Source organism: Condylostylus longicornis, unplaced genomic scaffold, assembly GCF_029603195.1.
Source record: "Condylostylus longicornis isolate FDR11 unplaced genomic scaffold, ASM2960319v2 ptg000006l, whole genome shotgun sequence".
NCBI classification, from domain to species: domain Eukaryota; kingdom Metazoa; phylum Arthropoda; class Insecta; order Diptera; family Dolichopodidae; genus Condylostylus; species Condylostylus longicornis.
Window position 1 is genome coordinate 1,111,078 of NW_026577975.1, and position 20,188 is coordinate 1,131,265.

The 20,188-nt window shown below is 29.3% G+C and overlaps 2 protein-coding genes across 2 annotated transcripts; both read left to right on the plus strand.

The window, feature by feature from the left end:
* Window positions 1-3,958: 3,958 nt before the first annotated feature.
* On the plus strand, window positions 3,959-7,121 carry LOC129618126 (retinol dehydrogenase 10-A-like). Its single transcript, XM_055532989.1, has 7 exons — window positions 3,959-4,170; window positions 5,091-5,246; window positions 5,308-5,490; window positions 5,561-5,633; window positions 5,697-5,880; window positions 6,721-6,846; window positions 6,914-7,121. Exons 1-7 carry the CDS (start codon window positions 3,988-3,990, stop codon window positions 6,984-6,986), a joined length of 978 nt encoding a protein of 325 aa, XP_055388964.1. The 5' UTR covers window positions 3,959-3,987; the 3' UTR covers window positions 6,987-7,121.
* Window positions 7,122-7,172: 51 nt separating this feature from the next.
* Window positions 7,173-17,928, plus strand: LOC129618142 (retinol dehydrogenase 10-like). The gene is made up of 7 exons (XM_055532990.1): window positions 7,173-7,313; window positions 15,859-16,014; window positions 16,076-16,258; window positions 16,317-16,389; window positions 16,454-16,637; window positions 17,623-17,748; window positions 17,809-17,928. The coding sequence occupies exons 4-7, from the start codon at window positions 16,341-16,343 to the stop codon at window positions 17,882-17,884; spliced, it is 435 nt and encodes a 144-aa protein (XP_055388965.1). The 5' UTR covers window positions 7,173-7,313; window positions 15,859-16,014; window positions 16,076-16,258; window positions 16,317-16,340; the 3' UTR covers window positions 17,885-17,928.
* Window positions 17,929-20,188: the final 2,260 nt, after the last annotated feature.

Below are 20,188 nucleotides of genomic sequence, written 5' to 3' on the forward strand. Positions count from 1 at the left end.
TATTTAAAAATGCGTAAACCCACCATCAAATTCTCATCTTTCATAAAAAAAATATACGAATTCGAATAAAAAACTGATTTAAAAATTTTGATCAGCTTTACTCAGTACGTTTTTTTTTTTCTTACTTCATATACAATTCCTGTACGATTTCATTTCATTCAAGAAATTGGCACTATCTATGAATGAAAAAGTTTTCTTCGTCTCATTTTCTTTTACTCAGTGTTTCTCCTTTTTTTTTTTTAATAAACAAAATACTAGTTTACGATCGCACGCGTTAAAATTCTCTTCTCATCTTTTACTCTTCTTCCATCACTTTTTATACTTTTTGACATAAACTTTTGATTATAAGAACATCACTTATTATTAAGAGCGTTACAATATAGACTTAAATAAAATCAAAATTGAAAATAAAGAAACAATAAGAATGATAAAATTGAACAAACTGGCTGGCTGGCACAAGAATTGAAGAACAAAAGTTAAGAAGACACAAGAAACAGAAAAACAGGTAAGAACAATCTCAACCTGTGTTTAACATTGGATTTATTTTCCTTTTTTTCTTGCTCTTTTTATTGTCTTTTGAACATTACAATCATAATGCATACATATTTATATATAATTATATATCGTATATGTTTTCTTACATACAATGGTCATTGAAATCGAGAATGACGACCACAATGTATTCCAATCGCTGTGAACGCGATCAAGGAATAACAAAGAAGATGATAACATAACTACAAGAATACACATAGAAGGGTTTAAAAGTTGAAATATTAAAAAGAAGTATATGAAAGGAAAACGATGAAACGAAAAAGAATGATCTAAAGTGCACAAGAATTAAAAAAAAAGGAAAAAAACAAAAGTAATAACAGTAAGAAAGAAACACAAATCAGTGATGAAAAATAATTGAATAAATTTAAAATATTAATAAAATTGTAATAAACAAAGTGACCAGTTCTGTTGAAATTAGAGATGCTGATTCGTGCACAATGCTAATGCTGATTCTTCTGATTTTTCCGTATTTCATTGCGTTTTCCCATTTGCTGTTAGTTTGCTCTGTTGCCGCATTGAACTCGAAAACAACGACAGCTTATACATGCTCAGAAGCATCTCTAGGTCATACTTTTCAACCAAGGATTGTGCTAAGCCTTGCGAACCCATCCGCCCTGCAGTTTTTATGTATTCCGCTATGACCTGAAACTTAAATCAGGTTAATTTTGAATGATTGCACCCTTTCGCATAAAAATGACTTAAAATCCCAAGCTGTTCTAGAAGAAAATATCTTCGCTTCTAACACCCTTATTGTTGCCTGACTGTCCGTGAAAATACTGGCACACCTGCGTAATATCACATTACCCGCCAGCCATTTCAAAACCTCACTTATTGTGACCACCTCCGCGTGAAAGACGCCGCAGTGATTTGGAAGGCGAAAAGAGATTTTCACATCTAGTTGTTCGGAGTAGACTATATAGGTTTTTTTTAGTCCCAATCTCTATGGTCACCCTACATTTTAATAATATGCAATCATGAGTGTTTTAGTATTTTTTGTAAATTTATTATTTTAAAATTTTTATACAACTACACTACTTTATATATACGCAAAATATATGTGTATCACTATATTTACTTATGTGGGTACTAAAGGTTTGGTATTACGATAAGATGCATTTATTCGCATTTTTAATAACAAAGTATATGAAGCAATTATTACCCATGTTTGTATAATATTAAAGATGAAACTGAAATCTATAATTTCAATGATTTTTCTTCCTTTTTATTCATTTAATTTTGTTTTGTTTTTGTTTTGTCGTTCTCTCCAAAGATTATATTCCGTTTATTTGAAAATTTTAATGACAGGGAGGCGAAACGTTTATCGCACCCACTCAAAATTTCAATTATTATTCGAAAGTCTACATATATCCATAGTGTTTAATATATTATAGTACCAGTAATACTTAGACGCATGTCATCTAATGTTCCATAATATATTATAGGTTTTATTATGTAATATTGTAAAAGTTTAAACTTGCTCCTTCTCTTTATTTTATTATCACATTTTAGCATTTGATTAATTTTCATAAATATGAAAATTCTTGACATAAATACGACTACTCTCAGGTATTTAAGATTTTGAAATGATCACACTTAATTCTGTATTGCGTTGGATAGTTTTCCTAAAAAAAAAAATATTTTAAATTTCATTTTTTACCGCCCATCGCTCTGCCTGTTCATCGGTTCACCTTAGCGTCTGTTTACGCATGTTCGATATAGAGGACAGAAATTTCATAAAAGGCATTTCTGAGAAAATTATTTATTAAGAATAAAATTTTTTCCCATCTCTCCTCTCGCTTACTGTACACATTTCATTCAAGATCTTAAAAGCGTCAATTTTTAAGAGCGGTCATTGTACTTAACAGAATTTTGGGAGTTCTATAAACCAGTCGGCTATTTATTTTCAAAATTAATGATGACTTAACACATTGCCGACCGAGCGTGGAAGTCTCCCCGTTTTGAAAAATGTCAGTACACAACCGATCGGGGAGATTTCCCCCGTTATAAAATATGTTAGTATACGACCGGTCGGGGAAATCTCCCGATCGGTTTACAAATGCGTAATTTTTGTTTATATTTGAGAACTTTATTAGTTGTCGCATGTCAAAAATGCGCGGTGGATAGCTTAATTCAGTTGAAATTCGTGCGGTTGGCAATGTGTTAAGGTATTAAGGTTTGATCGGCTTTTAGCCTATTTTATTTTTCTACTTTGGCAACACCATTGACTAACATATGTAAAACGCGTATGACACGTTTTTAAAACCTGTTGATTAAATAATTATTGCAAATAATTATTGGAATGATTATAATTTTTTTTTCTATTCTTAATAGAATAATAATTATACAATCTATAGAATATTTGCAACATGTTAATGTTATGCATTATATTATTCTATTAATAACGTAAAGTAACAGTTTTAATTAAATTGCAAAATGAAATAATATTATAAGTTTTAATTACTAATTACAACAATCTTTGTTTTAATAAAGCTTGTTTATGTAAATACAAATCTATTTTACATAATCTTTTATTAATTTTATTGAGTGTTGTTAAGCTGTAAATGGAAAATTATTTTAATTTTATTATTCTATAATTTTTTATAAAATATAAAAAAATCTGATGTGATCAGCACATAACCGACCGCAATGTGTATTGCCTAGTTAAATGCAAGTGTTACAGAAATTATAAAAATGCCTTTTCAACACTTCTTTCAAAATTTTTAGAACGTTAGTAAAGTTTTAGTTAAAATACCTAGAAAAATGTAAACTTTGCACTTAGTAGAGTTTCGCTTTGTGTTACCCGAATTCCCTGAAATGCTCGCCAGTTAGTTTCGGTAATAACTAGAGCTCAAATATCTAATTTCAAGAAATTCCATAAATCCGTTCCGTAGATATGTTAAAAATAGCAAAATTAGCCCCCAATTTGTTTTCCGGGCCCTGATAATTCCAAAAAAATTTACAAATTCTTTGTTTTAACATTCAAAATTGGAATATTAAATTTCAAGGAAATTGGTTGATTATCGCTCTTTATATACACAAAAATGTAAAATTGGGCGACAAAAACTTCCGGTACCCGAGGTCTGATATATCCCAAAAGTTTCGTCAATCCGTGACATAGTCAAAACAAACTCACATATAAAATTGCATTAAAATCGGTTCAGCCGAGCTGGAGATACACGCGTACATAAACAGTCAGACAGACAGACAGACACCTGTCTAAAAATAGTTTATTTACACTGTCCTACTATGGAGAAGTGCGTTCCCACCGAAAACTCGATATGCAAAATTTGTTGCCATCACATAGCCTCCCTTATTGTATGCAATGCGGTCGGTAAAAAGCTCTTCTATTCAATGTTTAAAAATTTAATATAAGAATATATCTTAATTAATAAGGGGATCAGTTAGGATACGCACTTTGAATTGGACTATACAAAAATGGATAATAAAAATCGGAATAATATTGAATTTGAAACGGGAAGTGAATGGATCGTTTATTTTCGTTTATTTATTTATAATATAAAATTATCTATTGAAATATTCTTATATTTAATAAAACAATTATTTTACGGTATGTGGATAACTATACCCGAAAAGGATATACGGGGCCAAGTTGCAATGGCAAGTGTTTTCAATATTTTTATTCTATAGAATAGAAGCTATTAAAAGAAAGAATGTGATATGATCAGGATATAATCTATGTGAAATTGTCGTTATCAATGAAAAGAAAGTGTTGACTCAGATTGTGAATTAAATTTTGAATTTAGATAATTTAAATTATTATACATTTAGCTTTTCCATATTAGAATTAAATTAATTGGCTTTAAGTTAAAAAAAACTTTTAATAAGTGTCATTAGTCGGTCCAGAATCTGACGAGAATCGGACCGAGATGGTTTCATTTGGATTTAAATGAAACTGGTGTTAATTTTTACCCCTAAAGACGAAGATAAGGTTAATTATTAAACTCTGAAACCTTTCTCATAAATATCTTGGAGTGATCAATTACCAATAATTTTTTTTTTTTACTGCAAAAACGTTGATGAGGTTAAAATTTTGTTATATGTCAACGACCTACAGTTTTCAAGATCTGTCAGAGTGTTCTTCATTTCTCCACATCCTCCCATAGTAACCATGAAGATACCCTTGGCTAGCAGCAACAATATAAGAAACGATTATTTTTTTTGTGTCCTTATTCTTTGGTAACCTTATTAAGAGTAACTTAATTATTATAATTAATGTACTATATTGAGAAAAATAATGCTATAATCAACACATTATAAGGTGTTGAATAACAAGCGAATTTTCATATTTACTTCTTTCGATAAATTATGTTGAGTTCTTGTGGTATCATACCGAGTGTATGGTTTTTTTGCACATAATACATTCAATATTTTCGCTCTCGCTTTCGCACAATGACTCTAGCATTGTAAGATATCGAAAGTTGTGGATAATAAAATTAAAGCAATCGTATTTGATTGGCGGATTGATTCCAAATTATTATTTTATTATATTGATTTTAAAATTTTTTATTATTTTGTAGATAACTGGTTCATCTAATGGATTAGGTCGAGCTTTAAGTATAGAATTTGCAAAAAGACAATGTCATTTGGCTTTAGTGGATATGGATGAAAAAAATGGAAAAGAATTAGAAGAATTCATTAGAAATTCATATAAGATAAAAGTTAAATTTTATAAGGTAAGAAATTAAGCTTCTTGTTAAACAAACAAACTTACATTCCAATTAATTTAAATTGAAGGCTGACATTTCAATTTATGAAAATGTTGAGAAACTTAAATCTGATATTGAGAGAGATATTGGACATATAGATATTTTAATAAATAATGCTGGAATAATGCAAAGTGTACAAACATTAAATCCTAAAAGGACACCAAATGAAATTTCAAAATTAATTGATGTTAATTTAAAAGCTAGTATTTGGGTAAATAAATTAGAAAACTTTGATTGCTCAACAAATACTCGAATTTAAAATGATTTAAAACGTCTTATAGGCAGTAAAAATATTTCTTCCTGGAATGATAGAACGGAAACGAGGACATATTATTGCTACTTGCTCATTAACAAGTAAGTAATAATGATGAAGTTATAGAAAATCTTTATTTTTGTAATAATTTTATTTATTTGTAGGTTTACTGTCTTCCGCTTTTTTATTAGATTATTCTGCTTCAAAGCAAGGCTTAAAGGGATTCATGGATTCATTGTATTTTGAATTGCTAGTGAAAGGATATAGTGATATTATTAAAACAAGTATGATATGTCCCACGCTGGTACTGACAAGTGATTCTGTTATTAAAACTATTAAAGGAACAAAGTAAGAATATAATCGGTTATACATTCAATCAAATCTAGTTCATGTCACAGATCTTTAAGCAACTTTTAATCGGATTGCTTTATACAACAGAAATTATAAACAAATTTCAGAAAATTTAAATTTATATGCAGTTGAGAGGTGTAGAGAGGCACTCTCTATTTCTTTTATATTTTGTTATGGTATTGAGAAGTTGCTTACAAAACGCCGTGGGGGTTAGACAAGTTAGTCATATTTGTTGGTCATGCATTTTGGGCATGCATATTGGATGTGCAAGTGGGTCATGCAAATTTTTTAATTATTTCATTATTATTTTCATGCCTGTCACATGTGAAAACGTTCATTAATCCAAGCCGATTACTTATGCCGTTTGCACTTGCATATTGAGAAGTTTTCCGCAAGATCTGCAATTTTGTTCCTGGAATTTTTAAATATCAGACACCTTAATCAGTTTTGGAAAATAATTCAAAAGAAAACATGTTAAATATTGTTTTATGCTCTGATTTAGTTCGACACTCGTTTTAAGTGTGTGGGTTAGATTTGAAAAATCTGTTGTTCTCTCCAACTCACAGAACACTTTCTGATATATTCGTATGTACGCACCAGACACGGAAAAACAAAAAATATTGTAAATAGAAAAGCACTAGAGCAAATAAAAAGAAGCACTTGCTGTACCTTCTCACAGGTCACAGTAACGCGGAACGAGATAGCTAGTATTAAATAATCTTATTGTATTTCCTCCTATTTTAGTTCTACAATTTAAAATAAATCAAATTTGCATCTAAGATTAAAATGAAATTTAAAACCGTATTCAAATAATATTTTTTATTTTAAAATTTCAAGAGTTTATCATAACATATACCCATGGAGCCCAGAAAGAGCAGCAAAAACTGCTATTAAAGCAGTTCTCAAGAATGAAAGATTAATTGTGTTGCCATCAGTATATAAATTATCGATGATATTTAATTTGTAAGAATAAAAATCCTAATTAAAAATATTATTTGAAATAAATTTATATTTTCTTAATTTTTAATAGAATACCGGATGATGCTAAAACAAAAACGCTTAAAAGATTACTGAACGTTGATCCATCTGGATTTGAAGAGTAAAGCAATTTTTTTTTAAAATGAAATTTCTCTAAATCAAGATTACTTGCTTAGTTAAAATTAATTTAAATTAAATTGAAATTACTTAGGTTAATTAATTATTTTAGATAAATTTAAAAAAATATATAAATTTTTTTTTATAAAAAACAAAAACTATAGATTAAGTAAGATAAAAATTGCAATATACTAGGGGATTAAATGAATTAAAATATTTAAAATTTTTTTTGCGAAACTTTTGGAAATTTGTCAAATAGCAGAACCAGGAACTTATAATAACGCAATGATTGCATCAACGATTGAATTTAATAGAAGAAATATGGAGTTTAAACGGTAAGTAGTTAAACTATTAAACTTTAAAGCGTTGATATCAAATATTGGTGGAATTTATGAGTTCCTAGTAATCAGAAAAAACACTTAGAATCGCTCTATCTCCTCTGGTTTAGTCAGAAAACGTGCTTAAGGCAAACATCTCCTAAAATATCTTTGCTACAGCTTATTATCATATATTGACGAAATCAGTGAGTCCCAAGTTATCACAAAAAATACTTAGAATCGCTCTATCTCTTCTAGTTTAGCCAGAAAACGCATTTAAAATTTTGAAATGGATTTTTTCAAATATCTCCAAAAATTTTTTGCTAGAGCTTATTATCATATATTAGCGGAATCTGTGAGTTCCTAGTGATCACAAAACAACACTAAGAGTCGCTCTATCAATTCTAGTTTAGTCAGAAACCGCGTTTACAGTTTTCAAATGGATTTTTTCAAATATCTCCAAAAATATTTTTGCTACAGCTTAGCCAAAATCCAATTTTCAAGTCTGTTGATATTTTGATACAAGTTCTATAATGAAAATCATGAACCACCTACGAAGTTGAACATTTTTAATGACTTTTAAATTTTAATTTTAAAATTTTGGAAATTAAAACTGGAACGAAAATGTTTTTAATTCCAAAAAAAAATTTTTCCTAATCCGTTGATTTTTGTTTTGACATTGCATTGAAAATTAAAACATGCTTCATTTGAACATTGATAACTTGATCAAAGATCGAAATAACCTGCGAATATCTGAAAAATTAAAAAAAAATATTTTTAAATCAATCTTTTTCCATCAACACCTTTATTTTGCTTATTGTAGTAAAAAACAAGTAAAAACGTTTCAGTCGGTATGAACCGATTGAATTATACCCTGCACCTTTCATTGTTGTATAGCAATTACTCAAACCTGTGAAGTCATTCTATAGAAACTTCACGGATATGTCTGACCTATAATTGGACATCCGACTGAGAAGTTTCATGAATCTGACTTTAATATTTTTCCAAATATTTAAAATTAGCTTTTGGAGTTGTATGGCAGGTACCCGAACCTGCCAAGAAATTCCACTAAAACTTCGCTAATATATCTGATCTATAATTGGACACACAACTGCCAAGTTTCATGAATCTAACTTTATTACTTTTCCAAATATTTAAGATAAGCTTTTGGACTTGTATGGGAGCCACTCGAACCTGTCAAGCAATTCCACCAAAACTTCAGAAATATCTTTGACCTATAATTGGACACACAACTGCCAAGTTTCATGAATCTGTCTTTATTATTTTTCCAAATATTTAAAATTAGCTTTTGGAGTTGTATGGCAGGTACCCGAACCTGCGAAGCAATTCCTCTAAAAGTTCGCTAATATATCTGATCTATAATTGGACACACAACTGCCAAGTTTCATGAATCTAACTTTATTACTTTTCCAAATATTTAAAATAAGCTTTTGGACTTGTATGGGAGCCACCCGAACCTGTCAAGCAACTCCACTAAAACTTCGCAGGTATATCTGATCTATAATTGGACACACAACTGCCAAGTTTCATGAATCTAACTTTTTTATTTTTCCAAATATTTAAAATAAGCTTTTGGACTTATATGGGAGCCACTCGAACCTGTCGAGCAATTCCACCAAAACTTCAGAAATATCTTTGACCTATAATTGGACACACAACTGCTAAGTTTCATGAATCTGACTTTATTATTTTTCCAAATATTTAAAATAAGCTTTTAGACTTGTATGGGAGCCACTCGAACCTGTCAAGCAATTCCACCAAAACTTCAGAAATATCTTTGACCTATAATTGGACACACGACTGCCAAGTTTCATGAATCTGACTTTATTATTTTGCCGAATATAAAAAATTTGCTTTTGGAGTTGTATGGCAGCCACCCGAACCGGTGCAGCTACCCCATTATAATTTTTATAACATATGTAGAATATAATTGGACACATGTATACAAAATTTTATATTTGTACCTTTATTAGTTTTTGAAATAATTAAAATAAACTCTTTGAGTTGTATGGCAGCTACCCGAACCCGTTGTCCGAATTGGTCCAATAACAATAGGGTTCGTCCTTGGCACAAAAGAAGCAACTTGTGAAAGTTTGATGTCGATTGCATTATTCGTTTTTGAGTTATCGTGCGATCGGACGGACGGACGGACGGACGGACATGTCTAAATCAACGCAGAATTTTACGCTGAGCAAGAATATATATATATGTCCATACCGCAGATGGCTCCTTCAAGTAGTTACAAACTCCATACCAAAGTTAATATACCCTTCACGAAGTGCAGGGTATAAAAAGAGATCTTTGTTAGTATACGAAAGGTGTGATGTGCAATACGATATAATTTTTGTTTTATTATATTCAAACAGTATAACACTTTAAGGATTTCGTTAAAAATTCATCTTACATATCCTCTGTCTGTCTACAGTACGCATTAAATGAAAGCTACAAAGTTTCTTAACACAAAATTACCTTCAGTTTTTACACGTATTATGCATTTCTACTCAATCTTCATCACATTAAAGTGAAAAATGTTTTCTAAATAAAAGCGATCCTTAAATAATATCCTTTTACTTGATGATCTTATATTACTGATCACTGATTGCCTACATACATGTATAGATTATGTATGTGAGCACAAAAAATTTTGGTTCGATACGCAATTTTAATTTACAAGTTTTCTATTTCCTTTGATTTGAAAATTTTTATTTTGGTAAAATGTCCTTTAATCTTTATAATATGCAAGTAGTAAAACAAAATTAATCCAATTTTGAAAAACTACCGGACCATAACATTATTTTTTTCTTGCTTAAGTTTTTACAAAGAATTCGCAAGTCATTTCATCATAATAGGATATTCTTTATTTGGATTCGTTGATTTTTATCTGGAGAATGAAAAAGGAAGCCGATTCTTTACTTAAAATATTTTCTAAATCAGAAAATAATATTGTATTGAAAAACAAAATGGACAAAAATTAGTCAATATATTCTTTGTATTTGCATTTTGTACAATTAGGGCTTCCGAATGTACAAAAAAAATATAAAAAATATAAAGTGAAGGCACATGGCACAAAGCAACTACTGAATTACTCTAAACGACGCAATGGAAGGCACATTGCACATCACCTACCGAATTGCTGTAAACGACACAATGGAAGGAACATCAATTGCCGATTTGCTCTAAAAGACCCAATAGAAGGCACACTTCATATCACCTACCGAATTGCTCTGAAAATGTATTTGTTAATCAAACATATTTTGTTACCACTAGAATCGCAGTGCAATTTTAAGAATTTTGCGATAATAAAAAAAAATCCGATCTAGTCAGCACATATTTTACCACAAAATATATTTTGTACTTTTGCAAAGTTGCAGAAAATTTTGAAAACTTACTTCAAACATCCTATAGTCAACATAATAAAAATTTAAATTTAGTTCTGAGTCGAAATTTACTTTTTGGAATCTGATTTCCCTGGAAAACTCGTTACTCTCTAGGGAAATTTCGGTTTTTGTGACCTGATATTTCTTTGATGAGCTCTTTTTTTTGAAATGTGAAGGCAATCCTTTCTTTTCTATGATTGTGTAGGATCATTCATGTTTTTTACAAAAATCCGCTTATATGCCCTGATTTAAAATTATCTGAAGTTATTTATCATAATTTTATAGCTTCTACTTCTGTATAATATCGAAAATAGCCATCAAAAATATCTCAAAGGTACCTTAAAGGACTTCTTATTAAATATGGAAAAATCTAAGAGTAAAAAATTGCAATAAGCAACAAAAAAAAAAATTCTTGCATTGTAATGTTTGCAGGGCAGTCAGGAAATTTCTTTATACTTTTTTCCGGCTTAAAATACTTTAACAATAGATTGAAAAAAAACTATAAGCAATCAATGAAATTGAATTTTGTCGCATAGAAAAAAAATTGAAATTAAATATCCTTTTTTTTTTAAATCGTATATAATTTTTAGCGGGTCGCATCCTCAATTGATTCGCAATTTATTGTTTTTTTTTATTTAGAAAATATTTGATATTCTGTTAATTTTCATGTATAGTTGTCCTTTTGATACTGTTATTGTAATTCAAAATCCTATTGAACTTGCAAACTTGTTTAAGAGTATAACAACTGCGAATTAAAAGTGTGGGCCACATTAATAACTTGTAATCTTGTTTAAGAGTGTAACAACTAGGAATTAAACGTGTGGACCACTGTCGTTTTTCATATTAGTGCTTAGCGTCTTGCCTACAGCATGCTCTAGAGATCCACTTTTCTACTTTTCAGTGCAGTATCCCGAAACCATATGTTCACCAGGAAGGGTACATCGGGACAAACCCTTCTTTAATAGTAAATAGTACATATTCCTCCGAGAGGTACGTGAAATTTGCAGAGCCTGTTTTTTGGTCCTCAAGACCATGTCTTAAAACCTTTGAATATTCCAACATAATTTCTTGACCTTCTTATGATATTTTTAATGCGATTCCGATTGTAATTCCGAAAATCGTCTTTGCTCGCCGGATCCCTCGACACATTCTCCATAATTCTAATAATTTCTTTTTCACTTCATTTCTTGGTTCTTCACGAGTTCTGTTTGGATTAATTCGTCGGAAGGGTTCTAGTCCTACCAAGCCGAAATTTGTCTTTGATTTGAAAATCATATCAGCTTCTCGGTTCCCTTTTAGGTGGGGTTCCCTGCCACCTAGAACGTAGTTACCTACATATCTTGACCTCAATAGGTTGAGTCTATTGACACAGTACCATCCAAGAAAAAACTCTCATAAGAATTCTTATAAAGAACTGTCAATAGTATATTCTATTTTATAGCTATATTATACTCTCAATAACTGTACCGGTTATGTTAGACACAATTTTCAATAGCGTGTATATCCAAAGATGTTAGGATAAATTCCCACAATCCGCGTACCGAAACGCTTTTTTTAAACAATCGGTGTGACTTCGCATTGCATGGCTTCCACTCTAATATAATTATTATATTTTAGTTGATTTAGTTAACATTGATTTAATTAAATACTATATTATTAAATAGAGAAAATTCAAATATACTCTTGTTATTGAATGAAAAAAACTTAAAGTAAAACTTGTTTATTACTTTAATCCGGTGCGGTGTACGTGTAAATGGAAAATATTTTGTTTACTTGTTTTATAGCAAGTAGGCTTGCAAAAAAAAGCTTAAACTATAAAACCCATTATTTATACCCGTACGAACGTATTTTCGAAGGGTATACTAAATTTGCCTTACCGTTTGTAACGCTAAGAAATAACGGTGTTAGATATAGACTCAAGTGTATGTTTTTGATCAGCGTCAAATTTTGAGTTGATTTAGCTTTGTCCGTCCGTCCGAACGATAGCTCAAAAACTAATTGAGCTAAGTTCACCAAATTTTCACAAATGATTTATTGGAGTAAGTGCCAGAACCCTATTTAAATTGGACGTGATCGGGGTACCGGTTCGGGTAGCTGCCATACAACTTCAAAATTTATTTGACTATATTTCAGAAACTATTAAAGCTATGGTATTGAAATTTCACACAAACGAATATATTAGTAGGGCCAATGTGTCTCATAAAAGTCGTTGAAATTACTTGGCTCCTTCTGGTACCTGCCATACAACTTCAAAAGTTATTTGGCTGTATCTCAGAAACTATAAAAGCTGTGATATTGAGATTTCACACAAGTGAATATATTAGGGCCGATGTGCTTGATAAAATTCGCTAAAATTTCTTGGCTCTTTCTGGTAGCTGCCATACAACTTCAATAGTAGTTTGGCACAACCAGTATTTTGAAAAACACATAGTACTGAAATTTTGCATAAATTAATGCAAAATGCCGTATGGTAATACGGCAACTTTTAGTCATAGTCTGCCCCATAGTTAGTTATGGCACATTAGTTATTCGCACATAGGATAACAAATTCGTACGGGTAACACAGAGTTGACAAGGTCAACTCTACTTTTTTTCTCGCTTTTTTTTAAAATTAATATAAGAATAATTCTTAATAAATAATAAATTCAGTAGGAATACACACTTCGAGTTGGACTATACAAAAATGGATAATAAAAATCGGAATAATATTGAATTTGAAACGGAAAGTGAATGGATCGTTTATTTTCGTTTATTTATTTTAAATATAAAATTATTTATTGAAATAATATTATTTTTATTAAAACAATTATTTTACGGTATGTGGATAACGATACCTGAAAAGGATGTACGTGGACAAGTTGTAATGGCAAGTAATTCCAATTTTTCACTAATAATTACTTCTAGTGGGAGTTGTATTAAACAGTTATGATCAATGTAGAGAGGATAGTTTACAGATGTTAGTTAATTTACTATACGAAGAAAACTTGTTATACGAAACAATTATCATAGATTTAGAACTCGATATTGCGGACAGTTGCTAAACATGTACCGTCTCTGGGTGTAGTACTTCTTCTGATGTGAGGTAAATGACAAAAGGATCACGACTTTTAGAAAATTGCATACCAGCCTCCCCAGTCTCTTTACATCAATCGATCTGTCTTTACTAGTTATCGTTCAACAATTTGAATCCGGACTTAACTTTTTCAAATCAAAGCTCATTTGATTGTTAATATTCAAATATCAAATACAATCGAACCTGTAATATTCTGGCTAAGAACCTGGTGAGAATACATCATTTCTCTCATTTTATTGCAGCACTTCAGTTACTTCAAGACCGTTATTAGCAGTTTCGGTATTCCGACTCAAATTTATCAATTCTATCATAAATTTCATATGCAAGATAACAGCATAATAACATTCAACCTTGAAACTAATACCATGAAACCATGAGAACTTGTGACAGTAGCAAATATTTTTGAATTGAAATTATAACGGTGTCTTTAACTAATAATAACATAATAATTGCCATAACATTGCTACATTTCAAAATATTTATTGAAAGATTTCCGGTAATTTTTAATGGACGACTGCAAAACAACAATTTTTAAATTTGAATTAAAAAAAAAAGCTTTTGAAAAATTTCGCGCGTAAAATTGTTTTTCTTAACAGAAAGCTTTATTAGTCAGTCATTTTATGGCAGTAATTTATGTAAACAAAAATGCACTTAGTGTAAAAACAAAATGTTGTTCACTTGAACAGGTTTTATTAAAATAATTAAAAGAAAAATTGAAACTGTATTGAAAATTGGTCAGTATGTCAAGGTTTACGATCAATAAATTATAACTTTGTTGTGTTTTATTTTGATTTCAATCAATATGAAGCATTCAAGGTGGTCAATTGATGAATATACCCTGCACTTCATGAAGGGGGATATTATTCACTTTGGTATGGAGTTTGTAACCACTTGAAGGAGTCGTCCCCAGTATGAACATATATATATATATATTCTGGCGCAGCGTAAAATTCTAAGTAGACATGTCCGTCTGTCCGACCGCACGATAACTCAAAAACGAATAATGCAATCGACCACAAAATTTCACAAGCTTTTTCTTCTGTGCCAATGACGGCTGCTATTGTAATTGGACCAATTCGGACAACGGGTTCGGGTAGCTACCCTAAGATAAACTCAAAGAGTCTTTTTTAAATATTTCAAAAACTAATAGAGGTATTAATATCAAATTTTGTAAAGGTGTGTCCAATTATATTCTACATATATATTTAAAATTTTAATGGAACGGCTGCACTGGTTTGGGTAGCACTTATACAACTCCGAAAGTTATTTAAAAATATTTGGAAAAATATTAAGGCTAGGATTCATGAAACTCGGCCGTGTCCACATGAAATGTCAGACATATACTCTCTGTAAAGTTTCTATTAAGTGGTTTGACAGGTTCAAGTAATTGCTATTTAGCACACAAAGTTATTTCTAAAAAATTTAAAAACAAATTTTTAAACTCAGATTTTCAAAGTGCAAGGTATTATTTAGTTGGTTTATACCGACTGAAAGGCTTTTTCTTGTTTAATTTTTATTATTGGTCTACATTTTATCAAGTTTCTTATAATCATATTATAATTGTTATTCATTCATTTGCATTTTACATAGTACATATAATATACTGAATGTACCTTAAGCTAGATGTTTCAAAAATAAAATTATACGCGAATCGAAGCATTCATAATATTCAATTATTTTGAGTTTTCATTTTGCTGGAACTACGGCAGCTCTAAAGTACTCAAAATGAGGGTGAAGTTTCAGAAATATTTGAGAATGAATTTGATTTATCTGAACCACGACATTATTACTATCGAGTGAACGAAAGTGTTTTTGGATTAAAGATCAAAAATGAATTGATATTGACGAAGTTATGCTTTAAGGAATGTTGTTTGATTTAAAAGAGTTTACTGTCGCGCAGGAATAGTGCAGGGATCATGAATTGTTGTTAATTTTATAAAATCTTTCAAATTTTGGGTTTGATAAACTGAGGATTGACCTTACAAGAATTCAAATTTATAAAAAAATTAAAAACAAACTTGTTTGACTTAGACAGCTGTTGTGTCCAAGTTGTAATCAAAGATTTTATTTTAATACTTTTAATTTTTTCCAGATCACTGGATCATCCAATGGATTTGGTCGTGCTCTAAGTGAAGAATTTGCAAAACAAAAATGTCATTTGGCTTTAGTTGATATTGATGAAAAAAATGGAAAAGAATTAGAAGGATTCATTAGAAATTCATATGAAATTAAAGTTAAATTTTATAAGGTAAGAAATTAAGCTTCTTGTTAAACAAACAAACTTACATTCCAATTAATTTAAATTGAAGGCTGACATTTCAATTTATGAAAATGTTGAAAAACTTAAAACTGATATTGAACGAGATATTGGACATGTTGATATTTTAATAAATAATGCTGGTATAATTCAAACTGTACAAACCTTAAATCCTAAGAGGACACCAATTGAAATTTCAAAATTAATTGATGTTAATTTAAAAGCTAGTATTTGGGTAAATAAATAAGCTAATTTTGATTGTTCCACAATTACTCAAATTTAACGTCTTATAGGCAACAAAAATATTTCTTCCTGGAATGATAGAACGGAAACGTGGACATATTATTGCTACTTGTTCATTAGGAGGTAAATTAAATTGATAAAATTATAAAAAAATCTTTATTTTTTAATAATTTTTTTTTATTTTTAGGGTTATCATCCTGCGCTTATATATTAGATTATGTTTCATCAAAACAAGGTTTAAAAGGATTTATGGATTCATTGTATATTGAATTACTAATGAAAGGACATAGTGATATTATTAAAACAAGTTTAATATGTCCGACACTAGTGCTGTCAAGTGATTATGTTATCAGAACAATTAAAGGAACAAAGTAAGAATGCCATTGGAATTATGTTTGACTTAGTCTAACTCATGGTTAAATTTACCAATACTTGAATAATATTTTAATTTTTTAGCACTTTTCCAAAAAATTTTTTGAAAAAAGTGCTTATTAGTTTCACTCTGTCCGTCTGTCCGTCCGTGGACACTTTTTTGTTTACAAAAATTCTACACCCTTGAAGATAGAAAGCTGAAATTTTATATGTACATAGATCTTTACTAGAAACTTACTTCCGTAGAACAAAAATTTAATCTATCTCCCCCCCTCTAGAAGATATACCCCCGCAAAACCCTAAAAATGGCCTTTTTTAACTATTTGTATATTGAAATTTTCCAAACGCAGAAAGGCAGCGGCTTGCTTTCCCTAGCGCGGTATACTACATTTAAACTTTAGAAAAACAAAATGGCCGTTCAAATTTACCGTTATCTAAAGTCCTTTTTTTTCAAATTTTTGATGTCGTTTTTCTTCTAGACCCCAGCCTGTAGAAGCTTGAAATTTTAGGGGCTCTTAGACATTAACAAATAGTTTATTTCGTTAGAAGAAAATTTTTTTCTATCTCCACCCCCTCTTAAGTTATCGCCTCTTGAAATTTGTAAAATTTGAATTTTTGACACCTTATATTTCCGAAACCGCAATCTTTTTCAAATTTCTATAAACAGAAAAAGTTAACGGTAAATTCCATGACATTAAAAAAGTATAATTATTTTTCTTGACTCACACAATTAACCCTTAAAATCGAGCATTATGTTAACCCCTCTTTATATTAATTTTTGCCTTATTTCAAAAACTGCATAAATCGTTCATCCTAAATATATGCAATCCTAGAAATAATTTTGTATATGAATGAAAATAATTTTAATAGTGTGATAGATATAAATAGACCGTATTTAAAAGCAGAATTTTCACTTGTTGAAGGGAAAAGTGCTACAATACAAACCATTGGTTTGACCCAACTTTATTTTTTTTTAATTTTCAGAAGTTATTTATACATGCATCCATGGACATCGGAAAGAGCAGCAAAAACTGCTATTAAAGCAATTCTTAAAAATGAAAGATTAATTGTATTGCCATCAATATATAAATTCTTTATGATGCTTAATATGTAAGGATAAATTTAATAATTAAATCTATTAATTGAACTAATTGTATATATTCTTATTAGATTGCCAGATGAGGCTATATCAAAAACAATAAAAAGATTATTTCATGTTGATCAATCAGGATTTGGAGAAGAGTAAAAATTTTCTGAAATGAAATTTCTTAAAATTAAATTAATACTGCCTTAGTTTAAATTAAATTGAAATTATTTGTAAGATAAACTTTTGAAGAATATATAGAGTTTTTTTACGAAAAAAAAGGAATAAAATGTCAATACATAAATTAATTAAGGTAAAATTATAAGAGAACAGACCTAGTAGTCAAGAACAGACTGAGTATTAAGAACAGTCCAGCTACATAACTAATAAGAGCGAATTTCGACTTGAAATATATAAAAAATTTAATACGACCGCCTCGTTGCTTTATCATAATATTGTTTATCTTCTCTTTCATCTAGCTTTAAATAATTCTACCGTGATAATTCTACTTGATATTAAATCGAGAATATTCCGAGAGATGGAACAAAATTTGAGTTGCAATATAAAATTTAAGCATGAAGTATAGGAGCTAAAATTCTATTAAATTATTCAACATAGTAAAACAAGACACTATTTTTAGTTTAATTTAATCAAAGAAAGATTCCTGTTCATATTTAGTAATGATTCTCATGATCTATATTATGGGAACCATCAATAACTTAAAAAAGACGAAATTCTTAACGTTTTTCAAATTCTATAATTTTGTAAATTGAAACTAAAACTAAAGTGTTTTTAATCCGAAAATAAATTTTACTAATCTGATAATTTTTTTTTTGAATAACAAGGATCATAATAGCCTCCACAATTGTTAAATCAATCTCTTATTCTTAAACACCTTTGTTTTGCTTGCTGTAATCAGTAAAAGAAATTATTTTTTTTTTTTAGTATACAAAAGGTGTGATGTGCAATACGATATAATTTTTATTTAATTACGTTCAAACAGTATAACAAATTAAGGATTTCATTACAAATTCTTCTTACATATCCTCTGTCTATCTACAGTACGCATTGAATTAAAGCTACAAATTTTCTTAACACAAAATTACCTTCAGTTTTTACACGTATTATGCATTTCTACTCAATCTTCATCACATTAAAGCGAAAAATGTTTTCTAAATAAAAGCGATCCTTAAATAATATCCTTTTACTTGATGATCTTATATTACTGATCACTGATTGCCTGCATACATGTATAGATTATGTATGTGAACACAAACAATTTTGGTTCGATACGCAATTTTAATTTACAATTTTTCTATTTCCTTTGATTTGAAAATTTTTATTTTGGTAAAATGTCCTTTAATCTTTATAATATGCAAGTAATATAACAGAATTAATCCAATTTTCAAAAACTACCGGACCATAACATTATTTTTTTTTTCTTGCTTAAATTTTTACAAAGAATTCGCAAGTCATTTCATCATAATAGGATATTCTTTATTTAGATTCGTTGATTTTTATCAGGAGAATGAAAAAGGAAACCGATTCTTTATTTAAAATATTTGAAAAGAGATAAAATTTTGCACTAAAATTGTGAACAAAAAGTTGCCATCACTCTCTTGGTAATGGGATTTTTTTTTACAGTTATAGTTCCTACCTTATATTATTCATGCAATTATAACATAGCGGATTTGAATGTGCATTTTGTAATAAATAACTCCGAATTACTCCTAGCAGATTCTAGCATAATTTGTCACCAGTTTTATCAAATATACTTAAAAGATTAAAATTCTGACATTTCTATTAAAATATTAACAAAAATGTAAGCAAAATTTTAAAAATTATTGAAAAATTTCGAAATTTTTAATATTTTTAAAAAATTTTATACAATTTTAAAAATAATTAAACACGTCATTGTCATTCATCCAAAATAATATACATAGCTACATACATATATATATAAAAAAATGAGGACGAATTTTTGAATAAAATTTAATCAGGTCTTGTATACCAAAAATAATGAGGGCGAGTATCATATTTTCATATCAATTTTATACCAACAGATTATTTTATCTTACCTTTGACAAAAACAATCTTTAAAAAGTTGTACAAAAAAGGAAAAATTTATTTAAGAAAAAGAAATGTCGTTATTCTTAATATTCTCTCTGTCACATTACAAGTGTGTATGTGTGTATAGAAACATATTTATTGTAGATATACAAAGAGTCTTTATTCTTTTCTTAAAAATCACCCTTGCTTACTTAAAATTTTTTTTTCAAAAATGAATATATGAAAAAATTATTTTTAATAGGTAGTTTTTATGAATTAATTTATGCCAGCAGAAAGTCCATTTTCTTTAACCCACATCTCACATCCATACATGCTTATATAAAAGGATAAAATATTATGCACGTTGCTTATCCGTCGGCCTTTAGAATATTTGAGGCAGAAATTTCCGGGAAGAAA